At 39.6% G+C, this 21,967-nt stretch overlaps 1 protein-coding gene across 6 annotated transcripts in view; it reads left to right on the forward strand.

Moving 5' to 3' along the window:
- Positions 1–21,967, forward strand: part of PPP3CC (protein phosphatase 3 catalytic subunit gamma) — a 69,652-nt gene that overhangs the window by 11,643 nt on the left and 36,042 nt on the right. For 4 of the 6 annotated variants that reach the window (XM_081333487.1, XM_081333488.1, XM_081333486.1 and 1 more), the window contains exon 2: positions 21,705–21,902. In XM_081333487.1, coding sequence (XP_081189613.1) covers positions 21,705–21,902 — 198 coding nt within the window. Of the gene's footprint in view, positions 1–6,038; positions 6,304–17,723; positions 17,865–21,704; positions 21,903–21,967 lie in introns of those variants that run through there. The other 2 variants (XM_081333489.1, XM_081333490.1) reach the window with 2 other exon arrangements.

Below are 21,967 nucleotides of genomic sequence, written 5' to 3' on the forward strand. Positions count from 1 at the left end.
CATGACTTAAATCCCTTCCTCAAGGAAAAGGCGTGTGGAAGAGAGGGTGGAGTAGACAGCTTAAGTATGCTGAGGTAACGGAAACCATACACTACAAGAGAATGTTTCTTGAAGTCATGCATGGGAGTGGCGTATGAACAGTGCTGGCTTTGGAGTCAAAATAGAATAAGATTCCACACTACTTAGCTCTCTTTCTCGGATTATTTAGTTTTATAGTTTGGTTTCAAATACTTTGGCCACCTAATGAGAAGGAAGGACTCACTGGAGAAGAGCCTAATGCTGGGAAAGGCTGAGGGCAAGAGAAGAAGGAGACGACAGAGAAGGAGGTGGCTGGATGGAGTCACTGAAGCAGTAGGCGTGAGCTTAAAGGGACTCCAGAAGATGGTAGAGGACAGGAAGGCCCGGAGGAACGTTGTCCATGGGGTCGCGATGGGTCGGACACGACTTTGCAACTAACAACAACAAATAGTTTGGTTTGGCCAAAGTGGATGTGCTGGAATGTCTGACAGATCCAGGAACGTGAAGGATTAAAGCCGACTGGGTGACTTTGGACTTTCTCTCAGCCTAACCCACCTCACAGGATTATTGTTGTGAAGAAAATAGGGGGAGAAAGATGTGTTGGATATGTTGGAAGGGCTTGGGTAGTTTGTAAAAAAATAAAGATGGAATACAAAATCAATCAATAAACATTGTTACAGTCAACAAAAGGAGGGAAGTGGACTGTTAGAGAAAAGGTTCCTTGCTCCAGAAGAGGGGGGAAATCTGAAAAGAGAGAATCAGAGTCTTAATGCTAGATATAAGTTGATCTGGGGAAATAGTTCAAAAGGCTTTCAGTATTCTATTCCATTAGCTTACCAGCAGGAAAGATCTTTCTAGAAACCTAAATGATTATTTCCTGAGTTTGTCAGTCTTGCTGGGCTTGAGAGGACAAAACTGCTGTTTACAGTAGTAAATGCCTCTTCAATCCAATTAGTTCTCATTACCGTATTTCAAATGATGTCTTTACTTAGTTAGGCTTACAGGCCACTTCAGTTGTGCGCTAAGTCTCAGGGACCCAACATGGCCACTTATGGTAAATAATTAAGACATTAAAACAAACATGAAATAATTCTTATATATTAGTACTATATTATAATTGTTTTCCTTACAATTTACCACACTGATAATTATAACACTTTACCTATAAATATTTGTTCTTCTGTGAAAATATGTGCTGCTCTGTCTGTTTCTATCTTGACAGGATTTAAGATGCAAAACCTGAAATCCATTTATCTGGATAGCATGATTATAAATTATTGGTTGATAGTTTATCCCAGTGCCAGATCTTTCAAAGCTTAAAAAGAATCCCTGAAGACCCCTACATTGGGTTAGCATCTTATATGCCCTCACTTCACATCCCAAGTAAATAACTTTAGAAAAGCATAAAGGAGACAAAAGCTGTTAATTTTTTCCTACTGCTACAGCCTCCAGCAAAGTGGTTTTTCCTGCAGTTGCTTTTAAGGATTAAAAAAACTGGAAATGCAATAATTGGATCTTCTTCCATTGTATCTTTTGTGGCTTTAGTTATAGCAAGTTCAGGGGGGAAAATACCCAAGCTGTTTTCCAAAAGCACTATGTCTGAAATAAAAGTAAATACCAGTATATAGTAGATTTAATCCTCATAAATTCACTTACCAAAGGGCATAATTTCCTATACTAGGTTGAGAAAATCTAGAGTGACATTCAACTCTATACTTGAAATGACTAGGCGTAGCTTAAAGTCAGAAGTTTCACTTAGGTTAACTAACATTGGAAACTCTCAGTTTGATCTCCTTTTAATGTATACCATGCATATACAGTAGCTCTCATTAATTGGTTAAATTATTTGGTTACAATTTTGAGGCTCACCTAGAATCATGTGTTTCCTCCTTCCCATAACTATGGCCCTAGTAGTCTATACTCATGATTATAGATAAAAATGCAAACTTTTTTTGTAGTTCTAAAGAGCCAAGACTTTCGTTACAATCACATCTTCCCAGAAGACTAGCTCAGATTACATTTTTAAGCGCACTCTTTTGTGCTTAGTAAACTGCACATGCAACAAATTCTTTGAAAACCAGCTAAGTAGTTGAAACATACACAGAGAAATATACCAAAATCAAAGTACCTGATTGTTGGAGGAAATACTGTAGTAAAGAATAGAAGAAAAACTAAAATGTAAATCAGAAGAATAAGGCATGAAATTACATGCAAAGTTATGTAGTATAACTACCAAAGGTGGAACTATGTTTGTTAGGCTTTAGTTACACTGCGGTGTTAGAGTGCTCTCACAAAGGGGTGTTAGGGAAGGAATGTACTGCAGAGACCAGGTTTCTCAAACAGCTACGGATGGTGCTTGGCAGCAAAAGAGAAACAAGAGTTGACAGAACCAGGACAGAACACAGAAAGCTGTTTCACTGTTCTGCGCCTGCAATTTATATGATGGCCTGTCTTTGGGGCAGTCAATAAGTGGTATTGCAAACCCAAGTATGAAGGGAGCCAATAGCATATTCTAGTGTTCCTTGCATGCGGAGGTACAATCAAGCAAAGCTGAAGTGGTTTCTCGTTGAATAAAAATAAATGTTTCTTTCTCAGACAGGTTCTGACTTTACCTGAAGCACCTATCTTTGATTTTCCCCCACCCCCCCTTGGCTAGACAGCAGTGAATTTAATAGCTTTTGGGTAAACTTTGGAGAGAATGCACAGAGTAGCGTCTGTAAAAGAAGTAATTTTGTATAGGGTTTTAGAGCCAAGCTTCAAAAAATCTTTTGGGAAATACTAGAGTTTTATGATTAAATAAACACATTAATAAGGGTGTTAATCCTTTTTTGTAAGCCACCTAAAGCGAGAAGGCAGCCATACAACTAATGGGATTTCTTATTGTGACTTCTCACATATCTATGTTTTATTAGTGTATGCCCAATGTCAAAGATTAACAGCAGGTAGTTTTCTCTGTTCGGGCTCAACTAGATGCTTAGGTTGAAAAGTTGTGATTCTTGTTCTATTTGTCTCGACAGCTGTAAGAATAGCTTGCTGTTTTTGCAGGGACTCACGAATGTTTGGAGATGTCTTCTTTTTGCTACCAACCGCTTCAAAAAGAATAATTTCCTTTTTTACTGAAAAGCTGGCTAAGAAATTGAAGCATATTACTGCAGAATGGAAAGGTCAGCTGACATTCGGTGCATGAAAAAGGCCCTCAGATGACTGGTTTGTCACGGCCAGTGGAATTGCAAGGGGAGGTGTGTGAAAGCTTAAAATCCTATTTATACACCTAAATGCGTGACTTTGTGAGGTGGGCGGAAATACTGCCACAAAAATCTTCTTGAGTGTTGCTTTGTGAATACTATTGATAATGTATTGATATTGTGAATTTATTGATAGTTCTACAGAACACAATCGCTGACATGACATGATAGCAGTGTTCCAATATCTCAGGGGCTGCCCCAAAGAAGAGGGAGTCAAGCTATTCTCCAAAGCACCTGAAAGCAGGACAAGAAGCAACGGATGGAAACTAGTCAAGGAGAGAAGCAACCTAGAACTAAGGAGAAACTTCCTGACAATTAGAACAATTAACCGGTGGAACAACCTGCCTCCAGAAGCTGTGAATGCTCCAACACTAGCGGTTTTTAAGAAGAGACTGGATAGCCATTTGTATGAAATGGTATAGGGCACAGGTCTGCAACCCGCGGCTCCAGAGCCGCATGCGGCTCTTTCAGCCGTCTCCTGCGGCTCCCAGTCCTCTGGCATGTGCAGTCCAAAAAAAAAGGGACTAAAAAAGTTCAATCAATTCAAATATGCAGGGTAGGTGCATATCTTGCCTTGCTCCACTCTTCAGTCAAACCCTGTTCTGCACATGCGTGCATGTACGTGCATGCGCACACATTTTTTGCAGCTCCCCGTTTTTCCTTTTGTGAGGGAACCGGTTCCGAGTGACTCTTTCACTGTTTCAGGTTGCTGACCCCTGGTATAGGGTTTCCTGCCTGAGCAGCGGGTTGGACTAGATGTCCTCCAAGGTCCCTTCCAACTACTACTACTACTACTACTACTACTACTACTACTACTACTACTACTTATTATTATTATTATTATTATTATTATTATTATTATTATTATTATCTTTCATACTTTGAAAGGTAGCAATTGTCCCATTTTGTAGCAGTTGAACGTTTTTCATTTTGGATCTACCACACACCTGGGCTTCTTGAAGTCTTCTTGAAGTCTTCTTTCAGATGATTTTTTTGCAGTACTGTGAATTAACACGCATCAAGAAATATTAGAAGATAACATATTTGAAGGATCCGTACCCCACAAAAATATTGCAAAGACTTCTTAAAATGTGTTTACAGTATGATACATAAATTTTACTACTGTAAACCATGAACAAAGCATGCATAGTATTGTAAACATCTCCAGCAGCATAGTGTATCCAGTGAAATTTCATTAACTTGGGAGTGTGTGTGTGTGTGTTTTAAAAATATGTACATTAACCCTTTACAAAATGTCCGTGAGAATTTTTTAAAACGCTTTTTTAAACATAAAATTTAGCAGGTCTATTGAGATATTTTTTTTAATGATGATGACACCGTGAGATGGGTCCATTACAAAAAGCAGCTTAATGTCAGTAAAGCTTGGTTAGGGAAACTTGGTGAAATTAAAATCTTGTTTCTGAAATGCTTTTCATGCATCCCATTTCCACACCAAACAGCCACCAGTGTTTAGTGGGAAAAGCAGCAGAGAACAAAAAGGGGCATTGAATAATTTTCTCTTCTCGTGTACCTTCTTCAGTTCTGAGCAAGAAGGAAGGCTCCTGCTTTAGATAATGATCCTATGGGAACTAGGGAGAGTAGCTTAAAGTAGACATAAAACACAGAATATCAGAGTTGGAAGGGACCCTGAAGATCTTCTAGTCCAACCCCCTGCTCAGTCAGGAGACTACCATTTCAGACAGGTGGCTGTCCAGTGCTTCTTAAAAGCCTCCAGTGATGGAGCACCCCTGACTTATGAAGGCAAGTTGTTCCACTGATTAATTGTTCTCGCTGTCAGGAAATTTCTCCTTAGTTCTAGGTTGCTTCTCTCCTTGATTAGTTTCCACCCATTGTTTCTTGTCCTGTCTTCGAGTTCTTTGGAAAATAGGTTGAATCCCTCTTCTTTGTGGCACCCCTTCAAATATTGGAATAAGGCTTGTGGACCTGAAGTCTGCTGTCTTATTTTGATAAATTGAACGGCAGGTCTAAAGTTACAGACTGGCTTAAAGTTACCAACTGTTAGGCCAGTACTGTAAAATTCCTAGGTTTCAGTAGGAATATGTGCAGCTCCGGGTTGAACTGTGGACTCCTTGGTGCTCTTGAGGTTGGTTATTTGCTTGCCTGACAGTTTCATTACCTGACTAGGTAATACCATTGGTACTTGTGAGTATGGGTTTGCTCCCTGTTTATATGCAGTAACTAGGTTTATCCCAATTTTCCATGTCGTTAAAAGCATGGTTTATACGGAGTACGGTGCGGTGAATAAAGCCACGAGAAAGAACATTGCTAGGAATCTGAAGTGGTGGGGTGAGTTTTGTGTTCCTTAGCAGCAGTGGAGAACTTTAGCAGGCAAGTCAAAGCTTAGTAGGATGATTTGATGAAAAGCAGGAATGGGAGGTAATTTAATGTAGGCAGAGATCCTGAAGGATGTGGCAGAAGTTCGGTTGGGGAGGATAAAATGCTTCTTTGCTGTTCTTAAATTCTGTAACAGCTAAGGGGCGGGAGTGTCTCTTGTGCTGTCTAGATGGATTTTCTATTTTTCAGTCACCAAAGGATAATAATTCCCTGATGGGATCCAATAACCTTTTAGCTTTCTGCTGTATCTTGGTGTATTTCCTCCAGTTCCAGCAGTCAATGCGAGTCATCTTAAATATTGGCTTAATTTTGCTTAGAGAGAAGCCTCTTAACTTAGTCCCTACCTTTCTGTTATGTGCTCAAGTGAAGAATCCTTCTATAATCCACAGCTTGTTCTCCTTTTATTTGCATGAAATTATCTTTCAAGTAATCACAATCATTTTTGACATGTGGTGTGCCATTGTGCATTCCTTTGGAAATAAGTTATATACCGTAAAAGGACTGAGGAAAATTCAAAGTCCAACTGCAAAGTAGTCAGAGTAATCAGAATATTTTAAAATATCTAAGAGTATCAGAGAAGGCCTTCAACAGGGATCATCCAGAAGACCCCAAGCAGAAGGCACCTCTTCATACTTCATTCGTCTTCTGACAGCTAGGATGAATGACAACTGCCATTGAATCTGGGGTGAGTATTAGTCTTTGGCATCTTCCCCATGAATTTATCAAAATCCCTTTTGACCATTTATTACTGGGTATCATTGCATCTTGTGGTGCAGCAAGTATAGTAAGACATTAATTGGTAACAGATTGAGGCCAGACAGAAAGCACAGAAGAAGAAAAAAAACCAGAATAAAAAATAATGTTTCTTCCTAATGTCTGGGTGAAAACATCCAGTGTGTTCTTTTTCTGCCCCCCCCCCCCCGGTACATTTCTGTGTAGAAGAAATATTTTCTATCATTTTTTTTCAATTTACTGCTAATCAATCTCATTAGAGTTCTAATCTTTTGTATATATATGATGTTCCTATAAGCAAATATCTACCGTAGTAAGAATTTCAATGCAAAATAGTCAGCATATACTCATTAATGATTTACATTAATCTAGAAGCAAAAACTCAAGTTGGATGCTATAGGACAGGGGTCTTCAAACTTGGCTCTTTTATGACTTGTGGACTTGTCGTTCTGATTTGTTTTATTTCAAAATGTTATTATCAGATCGATCTGATTTTATTTCCTTCACCACAGCCAAGTACTGTTTTATAGTCTGGACGGTATGCCATAGTATTCATTCTGCAATGGAGATCATTTAGCAGGAGTTCTGCTAAAATAGACCTGTAAAGTCCCTTCTCTCTACAGTTAAATAGTGAATCTCATTTTCTATTCTGTTGCAAACTTTAATTATAATTAGTATGGCATATTATTTTGTTGTGACTATGCTTCTTTTTGAGATTTTTTTTTATAATCCTGTGCAAAAAAGAAATGTTATAGTGGCTAAATCTGAGGGGTGAATTTGGAAGTCACTAATCCTGATCTTACTGTGCTGTGATTAGTTTGCCACAGACAAGTCACAGCCTCTCAGCGTCAACTCCTTATCTGATTTGCCTTAAGGATTGTGACAAGAAAATATATAGGAAGCATTATATGAAAGCACTATTGATTAAATAAGATATCTCTCTGTCAAAGAGATGCTATTCATATCAGCTGAGGTTTGTGCTAGCAGTATCAAAAGGAAATAACTATTTGGATGTGATACCTTTGTTGGTGATTGTAGCAATACCATAAAGACATGACTGTGTTCATCATGTGTGAAGATGTCCTGTACTTTGATCTGATAACCACGGCATGGGTAAGGTAGATACTGTACTTCACCCTCTAGTTCAGGGGTAGGCAACCTTGGATCTTTTATGACTCCTGGACTTCAACTCCCAGAATTTCTGAGCCAGCTGTGCTGAGGGAAAAGGGAGAAGTTTCTATGCTGGCTCAGGAATTCTGGGAGTTGAAGTACACGAGTCATAAAAGAGCCAGGGTTTCCTACCCCTGCTGTAGTTGAACTGAGCTTTAAACTATGTCAGAGCGTGCACAGTCTTATTGCACTGAGATAACCAAGGAGTAAACACAGTAAACAGTGGCTTGTATAAAATGGTGGTTTATCTTACATTATCTACAGTATCATACACCAGGAACAATATACATGTGCTAATACAGCAGGATCCAATAAATCACAATTGCAGAAGGAAACGGAAGAGAGAGAACATATCAGCAGAGCCTTCCGTTTATACAAATGCTCTTAAAGAGACACAAACCCTGCTGAGTCATTCCCATCATTACATTGCATCTTACATCTTACATTACATAAGCTGGTTTAGCTGTAAATCAATACCTTGACAAAGTATTTGCAAAACAGTGGAAATCCTGGAGCTGCCTTGGCACTGGATTGCATAAGGATATCACACTTTTCACCCATAAGTGGATGAAGGCCCCCTGGAAAATCTGTCTGTCTTCCCAGAATAAAATCAGGAAAATCTGGCCCTGCTTATCGGCCAAATAAGGAGCAGCTGTAAGAAGGAATATGGTTTCTTTCATATTTGTCTCTGGTGAACAATTGCCCTGGGACCAGAAAGATTAATATTTTTCCAGTCTTATCCATCAAGCCAGTTAGCAAAGGGCAGTCATTTGCTGTCCCTATAAGAACTTCAGCAAGGGAATATCACCCTGTTCTTCATTAGATTAAAAAGTGTTCATTTTTAGTTCACAACTCTGTTCTGGCCTTTGTGTATCTTGATTTTCTTAGTTTGAAAATCTAAGGCAGAACTATTTAATCTGACATGAACAGATTATGAGAAATAGCAGTTAAAGAAAAAGTTAATTGTTATGTAAATACAATAAAGAAATAAAAGTAGTTCTTTAGCTCAGTGTGGTAATTTGGGAGAATTGATTTGATGAACATAAACTTGAAGTGGCCTCTAAGGTAAAGGTAAAGGTTCCCCCGCACATGTGTGCTAGTCGTTTCCGACTCTAGGGGCCGGTGCTCATCTCCGTTTCAAAGCCGAAGAGCCAGCGCTTGTCCGAGGACGTCTCCGTGGTCATGTGGCCGGCATGACTAGACGCCAAAGGGGCACGGAACGCTGTTACCTTCCCACCGTAGTGGTCCCTATTTTTCTACTTGCATTTTTACGTGCTTTCGAACTGCTAGGTTGGCAGAAGCTGGGACGAGTAACAGGCGCTCACTCTGTTACGCGGCACTCGGGATTCGACCCGCCAAACTGCCGACCTTCTGATCGACAAGCTCAGCGTCCTAACCCACTGAGCCTCTAGGGAAAACCAAAATGTGACATCATATAACAGTGACAGAATTTTCTGTTTGGTTTGAAACAATCTAACAATCTAAAAATAAGGTTAATGAGAAATGTTCCATCATAAACTATAACTACACCATATAAATACTGATTTATTTATCAGTAGCTTTTCTGCCTAATTAAAAGGCATAAACTTTTAGAGGCTGCATTTTTCTACCCCTCCTTTTCCTCTCCATCCCCCTCAGTTTAAATTCTGTGACAGTCTAGCTACCTACATTTGATGAAATGAGCTGTAACTCATAAAATTTCTGCTTCTGAATAAAAATTGTTAATCAGAAAACCTCTAAAGCTGCCAGGCTCCTGATTTTTCCCCCCAAGGTTGAATAAGTGGCTCTCTTACAGTGGTTAATTTATAAAACTGCTTGTCACTAAACATTAATTTAACAACAAACTGTCCTGATTGTTCACTGCTTTACACTGATTTCATACAAGACAAGTCAGTGGCATGAATAATATAATCCTTGAACTTAGACGGTTTTGGTCTAATGTGACTGGAGTTCTTGTGATCTTGTTCTGCTGAAAGATGTGACTATTGTTCTAAATTATTATTCTGCTAAAATATCAGGTGGTCTGCTTGATCAGGGGGTTGGACTCGGAGATCTCCAAGGACCTTTCCAACCTTATTATTGTTTGTACTATGTTCTAAACAAGAGAGCAAACCAGACTTGGACAGATACTGCAGCCGCCCCAAGCTTCTCTTTTAAAGAAATGCAATTAAACTAATAGATACGAAAGCAATTTTCTTCTTCCCACTTGGCACTTGCAGGATCACCTGTTCATTGCAGGCCTCCAGAATACCTTAGATCAGACATGTCAAACTCGTGACGGCGCACAACGTATCGGAGCTTTATCACCATGGCCGGCAATGGGGTGGGTGTGGCTTCAGTATGATGAAACTGGCTTGTGGGCCAGCAGTTTGACACCCCTGCCTTAGATTGATTAGCTCTGCTTAATGATTTACACAGCATCTGTAATTTGTCAATTTTGTGGAATGAGCCCCGAGAAGCAGGTTTTCTCCGTCACGGTGCTCACCTTCCAGGACAGCATCCCACCAGTGATTCAAATGGTTCCAATTCTAATCTGGCCCACGTGTTGAAGATTTGACTCTTTCCACTGGCCCTGGGTTGGGAAGTGGGACTTTGGGAACGTTTGGTGGGATGTAGAGAAATATTGCCCTCTTTCTTTAGACATCTATTTTTTGTTGGTTATAGTCTCTTTGTTTTTAATATTGTTATGGAATTGGGTGGCTTTAGAAATTTGACGAAGAACCAACCAACCTACAACAGGAGCTGGTCAGTTAAAATCAGGCTGAAACTGCTGCCCTTAAAGCAGAATTGAAACAAGTATCCCAGCCTGTCACTTGCTAATGCAATAGTAAATTCTTCTCCAAGAATCTCCAGCTTTCACCAAATTTAATGTGTGGAAATTAGACAAGGCACAATTAGCTGGTTCTAAATTGGGGAGAGAGCCAATTTTGGTGTAGTGGCTAAGGCACTGGCTAAAAACTGTGGGATCATGAGTTCTAGTCCTGATTTAGGCACAAAGTCAACTGAATAAAAATGACATTGCTCAAATGAGAACACCTTTTTGCATATTTAGCCACTGTTTAGACCTGAATAGATTTATTTATCTGTTGGTTAATTACTACAGTACTCTGACAAGTAACACAAGTGTTTACATTAGTAAGATTGATCATCTGCTGAACGTGTTGAGGAAGGTAGTATACAGTAATAATGATACTCTCACTTTACTTTAGCATGTAGTTGTAATAATGTATGTTTGAAACATGCCCACTGACTTCCCAAGCTGGGAGTCCTTTTGAGGAGGAACTGTATGAGACAGATGATTTATTTGGAGCTTCTGAGCAGAAATTTCTCTCTCCCTCTTTTTCTTACACTTAGAGAAACATTTCATGAGTTCAGTCTCCAAGTGCTCATGCATTATGGCAAAGAAAGGAATCCTTTAGCCCAGGGGTCTTCAAACTTGACAACTTTAAGACTTGTGGACTTCAACTCCCAGAATTCCTCAGAATTCCTGGGAATTGAAGTCCACAAGTCTTAAAAGTTGCCAAGTTTGAAGACCCCTGCTTTAGCGTGTGAAGGGAATATGGCCGGATAATCTCAGGGAACATTTTGAAAGGAAATAGGCAATATTGTACCTGCAAAATAATGTTTAAACAGCCAACCACCAGAATATCAGTCTTGCGTAAGATGTTCAAGGGATGCAGAGCTTGATGTCATCTCTTTAATATAGCAACTCTTTCAATAACTTGATTCCTGGCTATCTCATAATCAGGCTGTAAAGATTCACACACAATCAACATTAAAAGAGAAATTGACTTATTGGTGTTATCTATTCCCTCCCCCCCAAACCCCCCCCCCCAAAGTTTGTTGGTTTCCCTAAATAACACTGGCTTCAAATTTGCTGATCGGTTCTCTTAACAATTGGCACATTCTCTGAAGTGTGTGCCAGCGATCATTACTTTGTTTAGGTCCTTTGTACAGAACAGGTCAGTATAAGCTTCTAAAGTGCCGTGGGTTGTATGACAAGCACACTGTGTGCAAAATTAACTTCACTCAAAGTTGTTGTTTTTCTAAATGTGCTCTCTCCTTCCCACTGCACAGCCCAGCTGCTATAAGGGCCAGAATTACATTTGCTAGCAGGTGGGAAAACTCATTTATGGCAAACAAAAGACTGCTGTTTTTGTGTGCACATTCTATTATTGGGTAGCTGTCAGCTTGCTAACCTTAGGGAAACAGGTGGCAAGTTTCCCTCCCTGCTGACATCTAGGAATCCCCTCTTGCCTCCTTTAGTTAGCTCCCATTTATAACGTCGGGGCAGCTGTTAGCTGTAGGCATTGGACATTGTGTCTCTAGCCCTGCCCCTCTTCGCCCTAGTTAGAAAAGTGAGCTGGGGCAAATATCCAGTCTGGTCAACCTGATGAAAGGGAAATGGCCGATCTGAACCTCTTTGGCACAGAGTCATTGTTCTAGAGTAACCTGTGTATTTTTAACTGCGAAAAGGTGTCGGGACTTGCGCTGTCTCAAGAATTGTTTTTAAGCTGCGGTTCAGGTTTCTTTTGGCTGTTTATTTGAGGCAGGTGGCATTTTAAGATCACTGCCAAGGCTTTTGTGGCAATAGATGTTAGCACTGACAGACACCCACACCGCTTTTTAAAGAAGGCTTTGTCCCGAAGGGTCAAAATAGCAACTGGAAATATATAGGAAATAAGGCAAAGAGTCGGGATATGTTCTGCAATTTAGCAGACTGAACAGAGTACCTGACAGAGAAGCCTGCTTCCCTTCAAATGCTGTGAATAGTTTCACCGGCTGCCATACACGCAGGGCAGGCTTCCTAACTAGCCTGGCAGATGATAAAGCATCTGTGCTCCAAGTAACATGTTACTCAGACAGACCAGCTAAGTCAGGAGGCACAGTTTTATAGTGCTAGATGGGATCTTCTGGTTAATTATGCCATCCAATGACTTCCTGATGGAAAATAGGGAAGCGCTCTGTTTATTTTATTGTAGATCAAGACATCGGTCCTATTTTCTAGATTCAGGGCTTTTCAACCAGTGGTACAGGTAGCACCCGTGGTACATTGGCACCTGGCAGGTGGTACACGACCATCCTAGAAAAGTGGTAGCGGAGGAGGGGAATGAGCTGAACCGGTGGCAGCACCGCACAAGCCTGAGCGAGAGAAGCACCAGCTGGAGATCGGCGCTGATCCTGGCGCTTCTGAGCCCAGAAGAAACACCGATTAGCTGGAATGTTGCAGCATCTCCAGGGTCTTGTGATTTACATTCAGATGCTTGGCAACTGATTCATATTTATGACGGTCACAATGTCCCAGGGTCATCTGAAGTGACCAAAACCTGCTGCAACCACCCAGCAGAGGGGGGGGGGAAATAAAAACCAAACACCCACCCCACCCCACCCCCGCTGCCAATCCTCAACCTCGGACAGGAAGAGCGCCGCCGGGCAGGCAGGCAGGTGTCTTGCTTGGCTGTGGCTTGGGGGGGGGGCACTTTTTCCAGTGCCATTGTAACTTGGAACAGTCACTAAGCGAACTGTTGTAAGTCGAGGACTACCTGTACTTCATCACTTTTTTCCTTTTTTTTTCTTTTTTTTTTGGTCATCAAGTTTTTGACACCTTGCTAGGCGACTGGTGGTACTCGGATGGTGCCCTATCCTAAAAGTGGTACGATGGGTGAAAAGATCGAAAAGCCCTGTTCTGGATTTCAGAAAGGGTAACTCTGGTTATAAAGAGTTTTAAAAGACAGCTTTTTGATTATACTTCTTCAGTTTTGTTGTAGAACATAGTGGGAAACAATTTTAATTTAAATGATGGAAAATAGGAGGAATGTGCTTGTTGAAAGCCCATACATGGATTAGAATTTGCTGTAATCTGACCTCTATGTAATGCCCATGATATGTATTTTCCTTATTCTCTTATTCTTCCCTCACACACTTCTGTACTGGATTAAGATTCTCTTGCATCAATATCTTGCCTGTTACCTAATGCTAAGGCTGTCAGGGTAGTCTCACACCTTCAAAAATGATCACAATACAGTATTATGACCTCAGAGCAAACCAAGCAGAATACAAAATAACAAGAACAGCTGATAGCAAAACCAGACCCTCTGCACTGATGACGAGTAAGGAATAGTAAAAATATTATGGCATATGGCAAAAATTTCCTGACATCAGGGCAATTACCGTATTTATCGGCGTATAACACGCACTTTTTCTTCCTGAAAATAGGGGGCAAATGATGTGTGCGTGTTATACGCCGATATAATTTAAGTTTTTTCCCTGAAATTTCCTTTTTAAAATGAGGTGCGTGTTATACGCCGATAAATACGGTAATCAGTGGAAGAGCTAGCCTCTGAAAGTTGCGGGTGTTCCATCACTGGAGGCTTTCAAGATGAGATTGGAGAGCTTTTGTCTGGAATGATATAGGGCAGACATGTCAAACTCGCGACATCACGTGACGTTGCGTGGAGCTTTTTTTGCCATTGCCGGAAATGGGGTGGGCGTGGTTTTCCAGTGACGCGTCCGGCCCGTGGGACGGCAGTTTGACACCCCTGATACAGGTTCTCCTGATCAGGAGGTTGATCTAGGTAGAAGACCTGCAAGGTCCTTTCCAACCCTGTTTTCCTGTGTTCTGGATGTGGGGGAAATGGTCTCTATTCTGCCATTTAGACTGTTTTATTCTGATACGAGCAGCCTGCTTTTCGCTGCTTAGATTCTGATTCTAATTTTTGTTTTTGTTGTGGCCGACCAGATCTTTTTAAATTTATTTTCCTTCTGGAGTAGCATATGGACTTTTCTCCATATATCAAGATATGAATTAGCACCGTAGGCTGGGATATATTGGATCTACCATTTGATTCTAAACTTTTTTTAAAAAAAATAAACATTTTGTACTTGCTTGATGCTGTAAAATATTAATGGAAGGGTAATATATGCACTGTGCATATTTTAATGCACACTAACGTGGCTGGTGGACAATTTTCCTGTTCGCTTTAAAAAAAAATTGGGAATGACTGCAAAATAACATACTGCTTTGGGGAAAATAAGAACTTAGATTTTCAGGTAAGAATTTAGCACAGTGCATAAATTAAGTAAACCCTTAATTCATTCTTCACTTCCCCGAAATATAGTAGAGCTCCTTATTAGGCACTAAGGCTGCAGAAAAAGATTTGAAGATCTGCTTTGGATTTCTTGCAGAGCACCCATCTGCAATTTATTAAAGCAGCTCTTTTTTTTCTGTCTGTAAAACAAAGGTCTGGCTATTTTGAATTGTCTCCTTAAAGAAGTTACAGCTTTCTAGTTAGGCCTGAAGTGCTTCTTCCAAATCATTTTTAAGTATATGCGGTTAAGTATATGCATATCTTAGGCATTATGACCTAACAGTTGCTTCGTAAGGTAAAGATTATGCTTAGGATCGGGGACTCTGGCTATAAATACAGCAGCAAATTAAATACAAGTTTGAATCTAATCTGCTTAAATGTTAAGGGTCAGACTGGGTTCAACTTATTCTTTTGTTCAGTCTGGCACTAGTAGAAAAAGAACTTAGCATGGTTTCAAGTTCTGCGTTAGCTTTTAGCTCTCTCTAAATATTATGACAGTTATTATTTGATGAACCTGCTGTTCGCAGGGATATTATTGCAGGTTCTTTTTCTATATCTGCAACTCTGTAAATTTAGGCTATAGCCCTTTCCTCCTTTTACTGGGAATCATTTCTATCAATTTCAGGGAAGTTTATTTTTGAGTATGCATGTTACTTTTTTTCTCCTTTATACTTGGACCTCTTTTATATACAGTGTTTAATATATAAACAATTTAAGATAGATCCAAGTGCTGCAATGACAAAATAAATAAATTGAGGTGTAAACTTAATTGAAATGCAAGGATTTTGTTAGTTGCCGAAAGAAAACTAGGGCACAAAAACCACTTTCTTATTCATCCAGAGACCTAACTTTGAAGTGTTTGATGAACAAACAAGCCAAAAATCTTAGTCAACCACCAGCAGCTCTTCAGTTCTACTAGTTCATTGTAAATAACGGTTTCCAGATTCAGTCTTTAAAGTTTGCTGTGACTTTTTGTCAGTCTTTGGATTGTGAGCCAGGATCAAAAGCCAGTCTTGCAGGAAATTTCACTGGCTGGAAGGCAAACAAGATTTTTATTTGTGGTGTGGTACAAGTTGTATAAGGGACGCGGTGGCTCAGTGGGTTAGGACGCTGAGCTTGTCGATCAGAAGGTCGGCAGTTTGGCGGGTCGAATCCTGAGTGAGCAGGATTCAGAGTGAGCACCTGTTACTCGTCCCAGCTTCTGCCAACCTAGCAGTTCGAAAGCACGTAAAAATGCAAGTAGAAAAATAGGGACCACTACAGTGGGAAGGTAACAGCGTTCCGTGCGCCTTTGGCGTCTAGTCATGCCGGCCCCATGACCACAAAGACGTCCTCGGACAAGCGCTGGCTCTTCGGCTTTGAAACGGAGATGAGTACCGCCCCCTAGAGTCGGAAACGACTAGCACTCGTGTGCGGGGGAACCTTTACCTTTACAAGTTGTGTATGATTGTAAAAGTAACCTGGATTAGAAAAAGGAAGGCTTTCTCATATGAGCATTTGTGAGATTCTGCTACTCATCACAATTTGTATATGTATGCTTAGATGTTTGAACATTAGTGGATTTTAAAATGCTTATAATTGCCCCAGCGTTAGCTGTTTTGATCTTGCTAGGTAATGCCTGTCCTTAGCAATTTTCCCCTGTACAATTTTATTGTTGATGCCATGCAAGTTGTAATTTTCTAGATCCCCTTTAATGTCCTAAAATACAGTTTTCTCAGTGGAATCAGGATTTTTGAGAAAGCTATCGATGCAATGCCGAAGCAGGATATTTTTGTTCTCCTAGTCTTGTATCATCAGTATCCTGACTGCTGACTCGCTGGTTGGTATTCCTTAGACCAGGGGTAGGCAACCTCGGCTCTTTTATGACTCATGGACTTCAACTCCCAGAATTCCTGAGCCAGCCAAGCTGGCTCAGGAATTCTGGGAGTTGAAGTCCATGAGTCATAAAAGAGCCGAGGTTACCTACCCCTGCCTTAGACCCACCAAACAAAGCATGGCTTCTCAGCATTCTTTCACCAAATAGGCAAACCAATGTTTAACTTTCATTGCTGTTCTGAATCTTTTGTATAGCACTTCCTCTTAAATTGTTGACATGGGAAGGAAATTGCCTCAGGGGAAAGAGGAACAATCTGAATCAGCAAAATAGTTTTGCTCATCCGTGGTAGCTAATCAAGTACTTTCAAGAAGCCATTCTGTTGATCAATGTGTAAGGGGCTGTTTCAGAACATAAATCTGGCCTATTAATAATAGTTTCCATTTTACAGACTAATCATTATAAAGCAAGGCAGAAGCCTGGGGAGGGGGTTGGACTAGAAGACCTCCAAGGTCTCTTTCAGGTCTTCATCTTTCCAATGCTTTTGTTTTTGGCTTTTTAAAGTTCTGGACTCAGTCTTTTGGTTTGTACTGTTCTGTGTAATGATTTGCGCTTTTTTTTAAGTACGGTATCTTTTTTTCAAGATCAGCCATCAAATGTAGTTGCTTCTCTTGAATATTTAAGAATGGTTTTCAGAAAAGAGCTTGCTGTTGCTCTAAAAAAAATAGTCTTTTCTAAAGTACATCATGCAAACAAAAATATTTGACAAATCTTTTATGTGAAAAAAGTGCCTCTGTAGATTAAGTCATCTACATATGTTTTGGTATAACTGCAGCCTTCTGTTCTGTACCAGCCTGCTACCGGCCCTGCAGAAAAGGCAGGGACAACCCCTTTTACAAGAAGGCAAGAGGCTGGAATTACGCCTGCCAAATTTATTACCACAAAAACAAACGGAACAAGACAAACCAAGAAACAGGAGCTTTAAGAAACATGAACTATCCAAGCGGTTGCCTTCAGCAAACCAGCCCTCCCCACACATTCCCCTTATATAGAGTTCAGGGCGTGGCTTCTCTCTGCCTCCTTCCGAGAAGCCCCATTGCCTTCCTCTGTTTACTCCTAATTGACTGCCTTCTGCGTCCGGCGTCCTTGAACAGGGCCAGCTGTGGGTCATCTTCATCCATGCTGTCAGTCTCACACAGCTGGGTCTCCGTGGTGACCAAGTGGGAGGGGCCTGGCTGAGGGCTCTCATCAGCAAGATCTTCAACCCCCTCAGCAAGGTCTTCAACACCCCCCTCCTCCTCCTCTGAGTCGTCCGACCCAACTGCCGAACCCACAGGCTGACCCTGAATCACAACACCTTCATTACAAAATAACACCCTAAGAACATGATGTAGGCAAAGTCTGCTGCTCAGATCAAAAGCTGTCAACTCTTTGCCACTACAGGTAGGCCTCGACGTACAACCACAATCAAGCTCAAAATGTTTGTTGCTAAGCAAGACATTTGTTAAGTGAATTTTGCCCCGGTTTACGACCTTTCTTGCCACAGTTGTTAAGTGAATCACTGCATTTGTTAAGTTAGTAATACGGTTGTTATGTGAATCTCATTCCCCTACTGACTTTGCTCATCAGAAGGTCAGACCACATAACCCCGGGGCACTGGAAATGTCAAAAATACCAAGCATCTGAACTTTGATCACGTGGCCATGGGGATGTTGCAACGGTCATAAGTGTGAAAAACAGTCCTAAGTCACTTTTTCCAGGGTTATTGTAACTTCCAACCATCACTAAATGAACTATTGCAATTCAAGGAGTACCTGCATTGGCCAGCCAGATCTTTTGAAAAGCACATAAATAGGATAGAAGAGCAAGTTCCCTAGCTCCTGTTCTTTGGAGTAGTCTCATTCTGGAATATTATGCAGTCCTTGTGATTAGTAGCTATTGATTATACTTCCTTCATTCTTCTTATCCTGTTTCAAGCCATTCTGTTTGGACATTGCGACATCACAAGATTCCTGAGTTAGCTGTACATTGTATAAAGATATTGTCATGGTTCCGACAGATGAAACCCTTCAAAAGAACTTCCAGGCCTTGTTTACCTTAAAGAAACTTTTATTCGGGAAACATAGTATCAGCACTACATAGTTGAACCCCAAAACTAAATTCCCCTCCCCTGCATGCAAAGTAACAAAGTACAATTCCCACCCCCAATAAACAGTCATACATTCCCCAATTAACTTGAAGCGTGGGCTTTCTCCCCAGCTCTCCTGCCCGTCAAAACGTTATCAGCTCAGGACCCAGTTTGTCCTTGGATTCCCAGGGCAGAGTTGTTGTTGTTATTATTATTATTATTATGGCTAACTGAACTCTCATCCTAATCCCCCCTCCCAGCACCAACTAATTCTGAAAGCACAGAGAAAATGGCTGCATTTTCATCTGTTGTCAAAGCAAGAACATCCGATGTTAGCAGCATTGACAGATATATTTTTTTTGTTTGTCCTGATTCTTTTTCCATTCCTTTTTCATTAAATACATCTTTTGGGATTTAGCACCAGTGTGATAACTTTAGGTTGTGCGCAGTTTTCTTAAATTTTTCCAGTTTTTTTTCTTTTCTTAGTTCCTCCCAAACTGTTCCTGTTTGTATTTTTTCCCTGTAGATTTCTTGTAGATAAGAAAAACCCAAACTAAATGTAACATAAAAAGTTAAATGTCTTCCTTTTTCTGTTTTTAAGTAAAGTAGAGTATAGCAGAACAGAACAGAATATTCTTTATTGGCCAAGTGTGATTGGACACACAAGGAATTTTTCTCTGGTGCATAAGTTCTCAGTGTACGCACAAACAACCAAATGAGATAATCATAAGATAGCAATAGATAGGAGAAGGAAATAGGAAAGTTGAGAAGGATAAGCAACACAGCCCTATTACATGGGTAAATATTCTTAGACATAAGACAGTCCCACAGCACTGTCATCATCATCATCATCATCATCATCATTATTATTATCATCATCATCATCATCTGCTATGTGCCTTAAGTTTCTTTGGTCATCAAAATACCTTAATAAGGAAAACAATAGTAGTGCTTCACATAACACTTTAAATTCCATAATAAAAGAATATATTTGTTAATCAGGGTTCACCAGATCTATCTGTATTTTCAAAATACAGTCTAATCCAATTGTCATCTATTTATAGGGAAAGGACAGCCAAAATAGTGTTATAATAGCAAACAAATTATTTAAACTAAAAATCAATTATTTGAAGACTATCTAAAGAAGAAGCATGAGTTAGAGCTTTATTCGTTGAAAAAAAGTATGTATTTTCAGAGTGAGATATCTTTACTTACTTTGTCTTATTTTATAAATTTCCAAAGGTTTTTAAGGAAGGACTACCTGTAAAACATTTTTCTCAATCTTCTTGTAAGTGTTTCTATGTCTTCCAATCGTAACAGGCTGTACAAGAAAAAAGGAATATTCTTGATTACTTATCAAGAAAAGACAAAAGGTTGAGTATTTTATAAAAAGTCATAAAAAATTATTTAGAACCCCCCCCCCCTGCAATAATAGAGTAAAATAAATATATGGGATGAAATATATTTAAAAATTAATATAACAAGACATATCTAGAATTGAAGAGAGGGTGCATATAAAATAATGATAGCCATTTCCTAAAGCTTTACATTGATAGCAATAGCACTTATAGATCATTCATAGTGCTTTATAGCACTCTCTGGGCCATTCACAGTGTCAGCATATTGCCCCCAACAATCAGTAGGATGGAAGGCTGAGTCAACCTTGAGCTAGTTAGAATCGAATTCATGGCTGTGGGCAGAGTTTGCCTGCAATTATTGCATTCTAAAACGCACTGTAACAATGTTGTAGGCATTCTGGAAGAGTCATAAAATGTTTAATCATTGAGCAAAGAAAAATTTAAACTCTGCAAAATAAAAAGTTTTGACCCGTATTGTAAAACTAAAAATTAAAATACAAATAAAATTTTATGTTAATGATTCTTAATTGAATTTCTCCAATCAAATACTCAACTTTTTTCTAAACATATTTACATTTTTTTTAAAAAAATGTAAGCATTTCTTTTTAATTACAGAACGGGAGGATACAAATGAAGCTTCAAGTTACATGGAAATGAGTATATGACATTTGTCAGTCTCGTTCATAATGTCTTTTATGGCTTTCAGTAGTAGAACTAGGAAGAAATGTGATTTTACAACCTGTCTCGCTTCATTTTCCAGTGAAATCCATGTATATTCATATTTGTCCAGTTGTCTTCTGATTATTAATATATATAATATTACATTTCACTAAACTTAACCCATTGCCCCCCCCTCTTAGAAATGAAGTGGAGATCATTGCATTACTGATCAATTTAACTTAAAGAATAAAAAAGCACATTTTACACTTGCTATCAGAGCATTTCTCTGCCAGTGTTGTATTTTTTATATACGGTACATTGGTAAACTTTTTATTTAGTTCAATTTTTGTGTGTTGGCAAAGTTCTTCTGTCTAATAAATTTCCAGAAATGCTGAAAAAAGTTTGGGTTTTTTTTCCGCATGCTAACAATTAGTAAATAGCAAACGGTAGTAGAAATATTCTTTCTCCAAGAATCATATAATTTTCACGTCTGTGTGAACAAACTTTTTCCTACTTCCCATATTCCCATCCAAGAGATGGCGGGGGGGGGGGGGGAAACACTTGTTAAAACTAGAACAAGTTTTATGTTAAATAGGAATTTCTCTGGAATCTTCACTTGCTTCTATCTCTTGATAAAGTCATTGCCAAATGATTGTGTCTTTCACTATTTTTGTGTATTCTTCCATATTTTTTGACACCTGAATTATGGTTGGTCTATATAGGAACCATTTCAATGTGGAAGGGCAAATAGCTGTTTGGTTTTCATAGTTCTCCTTTCAGGATCTCTGGCAATGCTTGTACGGTATTTTTTTTATTTATTTATTTTAATCCCATTTATATCCCGCCCTTCTCTGAAGACTCAGGGCGGCTTACAATCTAAAGCACAATGTGCTTAGCAATAGCCTTCATTCTATGTATATGCCTGCTTATTAGGGCTTTGATTACATACATTAGAGGAAATAGTGATAAGCTCCCTACAAATTCACTAAAAGCTAGTATGTGCTTCTGGCGAGGGACATTAACTTCTAAATTCATCTTAATTTCCACTTACCCCAGTTTAGGGGAAGATTTATTGTTTTAGAAGTACTGCTGTTCTAGTAAGCTCTGTTAATGTTCTTTGTCTGTTTCTCTTTCCAGCTGTTCCTTTCCCTCCAACTCAGCGGCTCACCCTGAAAGAAGTTTTTGAGAATGGGAAGCCCCGGTTAGAGATCTTAAAAAACCATTTGGTGAAAGAAGGGCGCCTGGAAGAGGACGCAGCACTGAAGATAATCAATGATGGAGCTGCCATCTTGAAACACGAGAAGACAATGATTGAAGTCGAAGCTCCAATCACAGGTTAGAAGTCATTTCTGAGTCATCTAGCTGACTGCTAAAACTGAAGGTTTTCCAATATACTTTGT

The sequence above is a fragment of the Vipera berus genome (genome assembly GCF_964194415.1).
Source record: "Vipera berus genome assembly, chromosome: 8".
Classification (NCBI taxonomy): Eukaryota; Metazoa; Chordata; class Lepidosauria; order Squamata; family Viperidae; genus Vipera; species Vipera berus.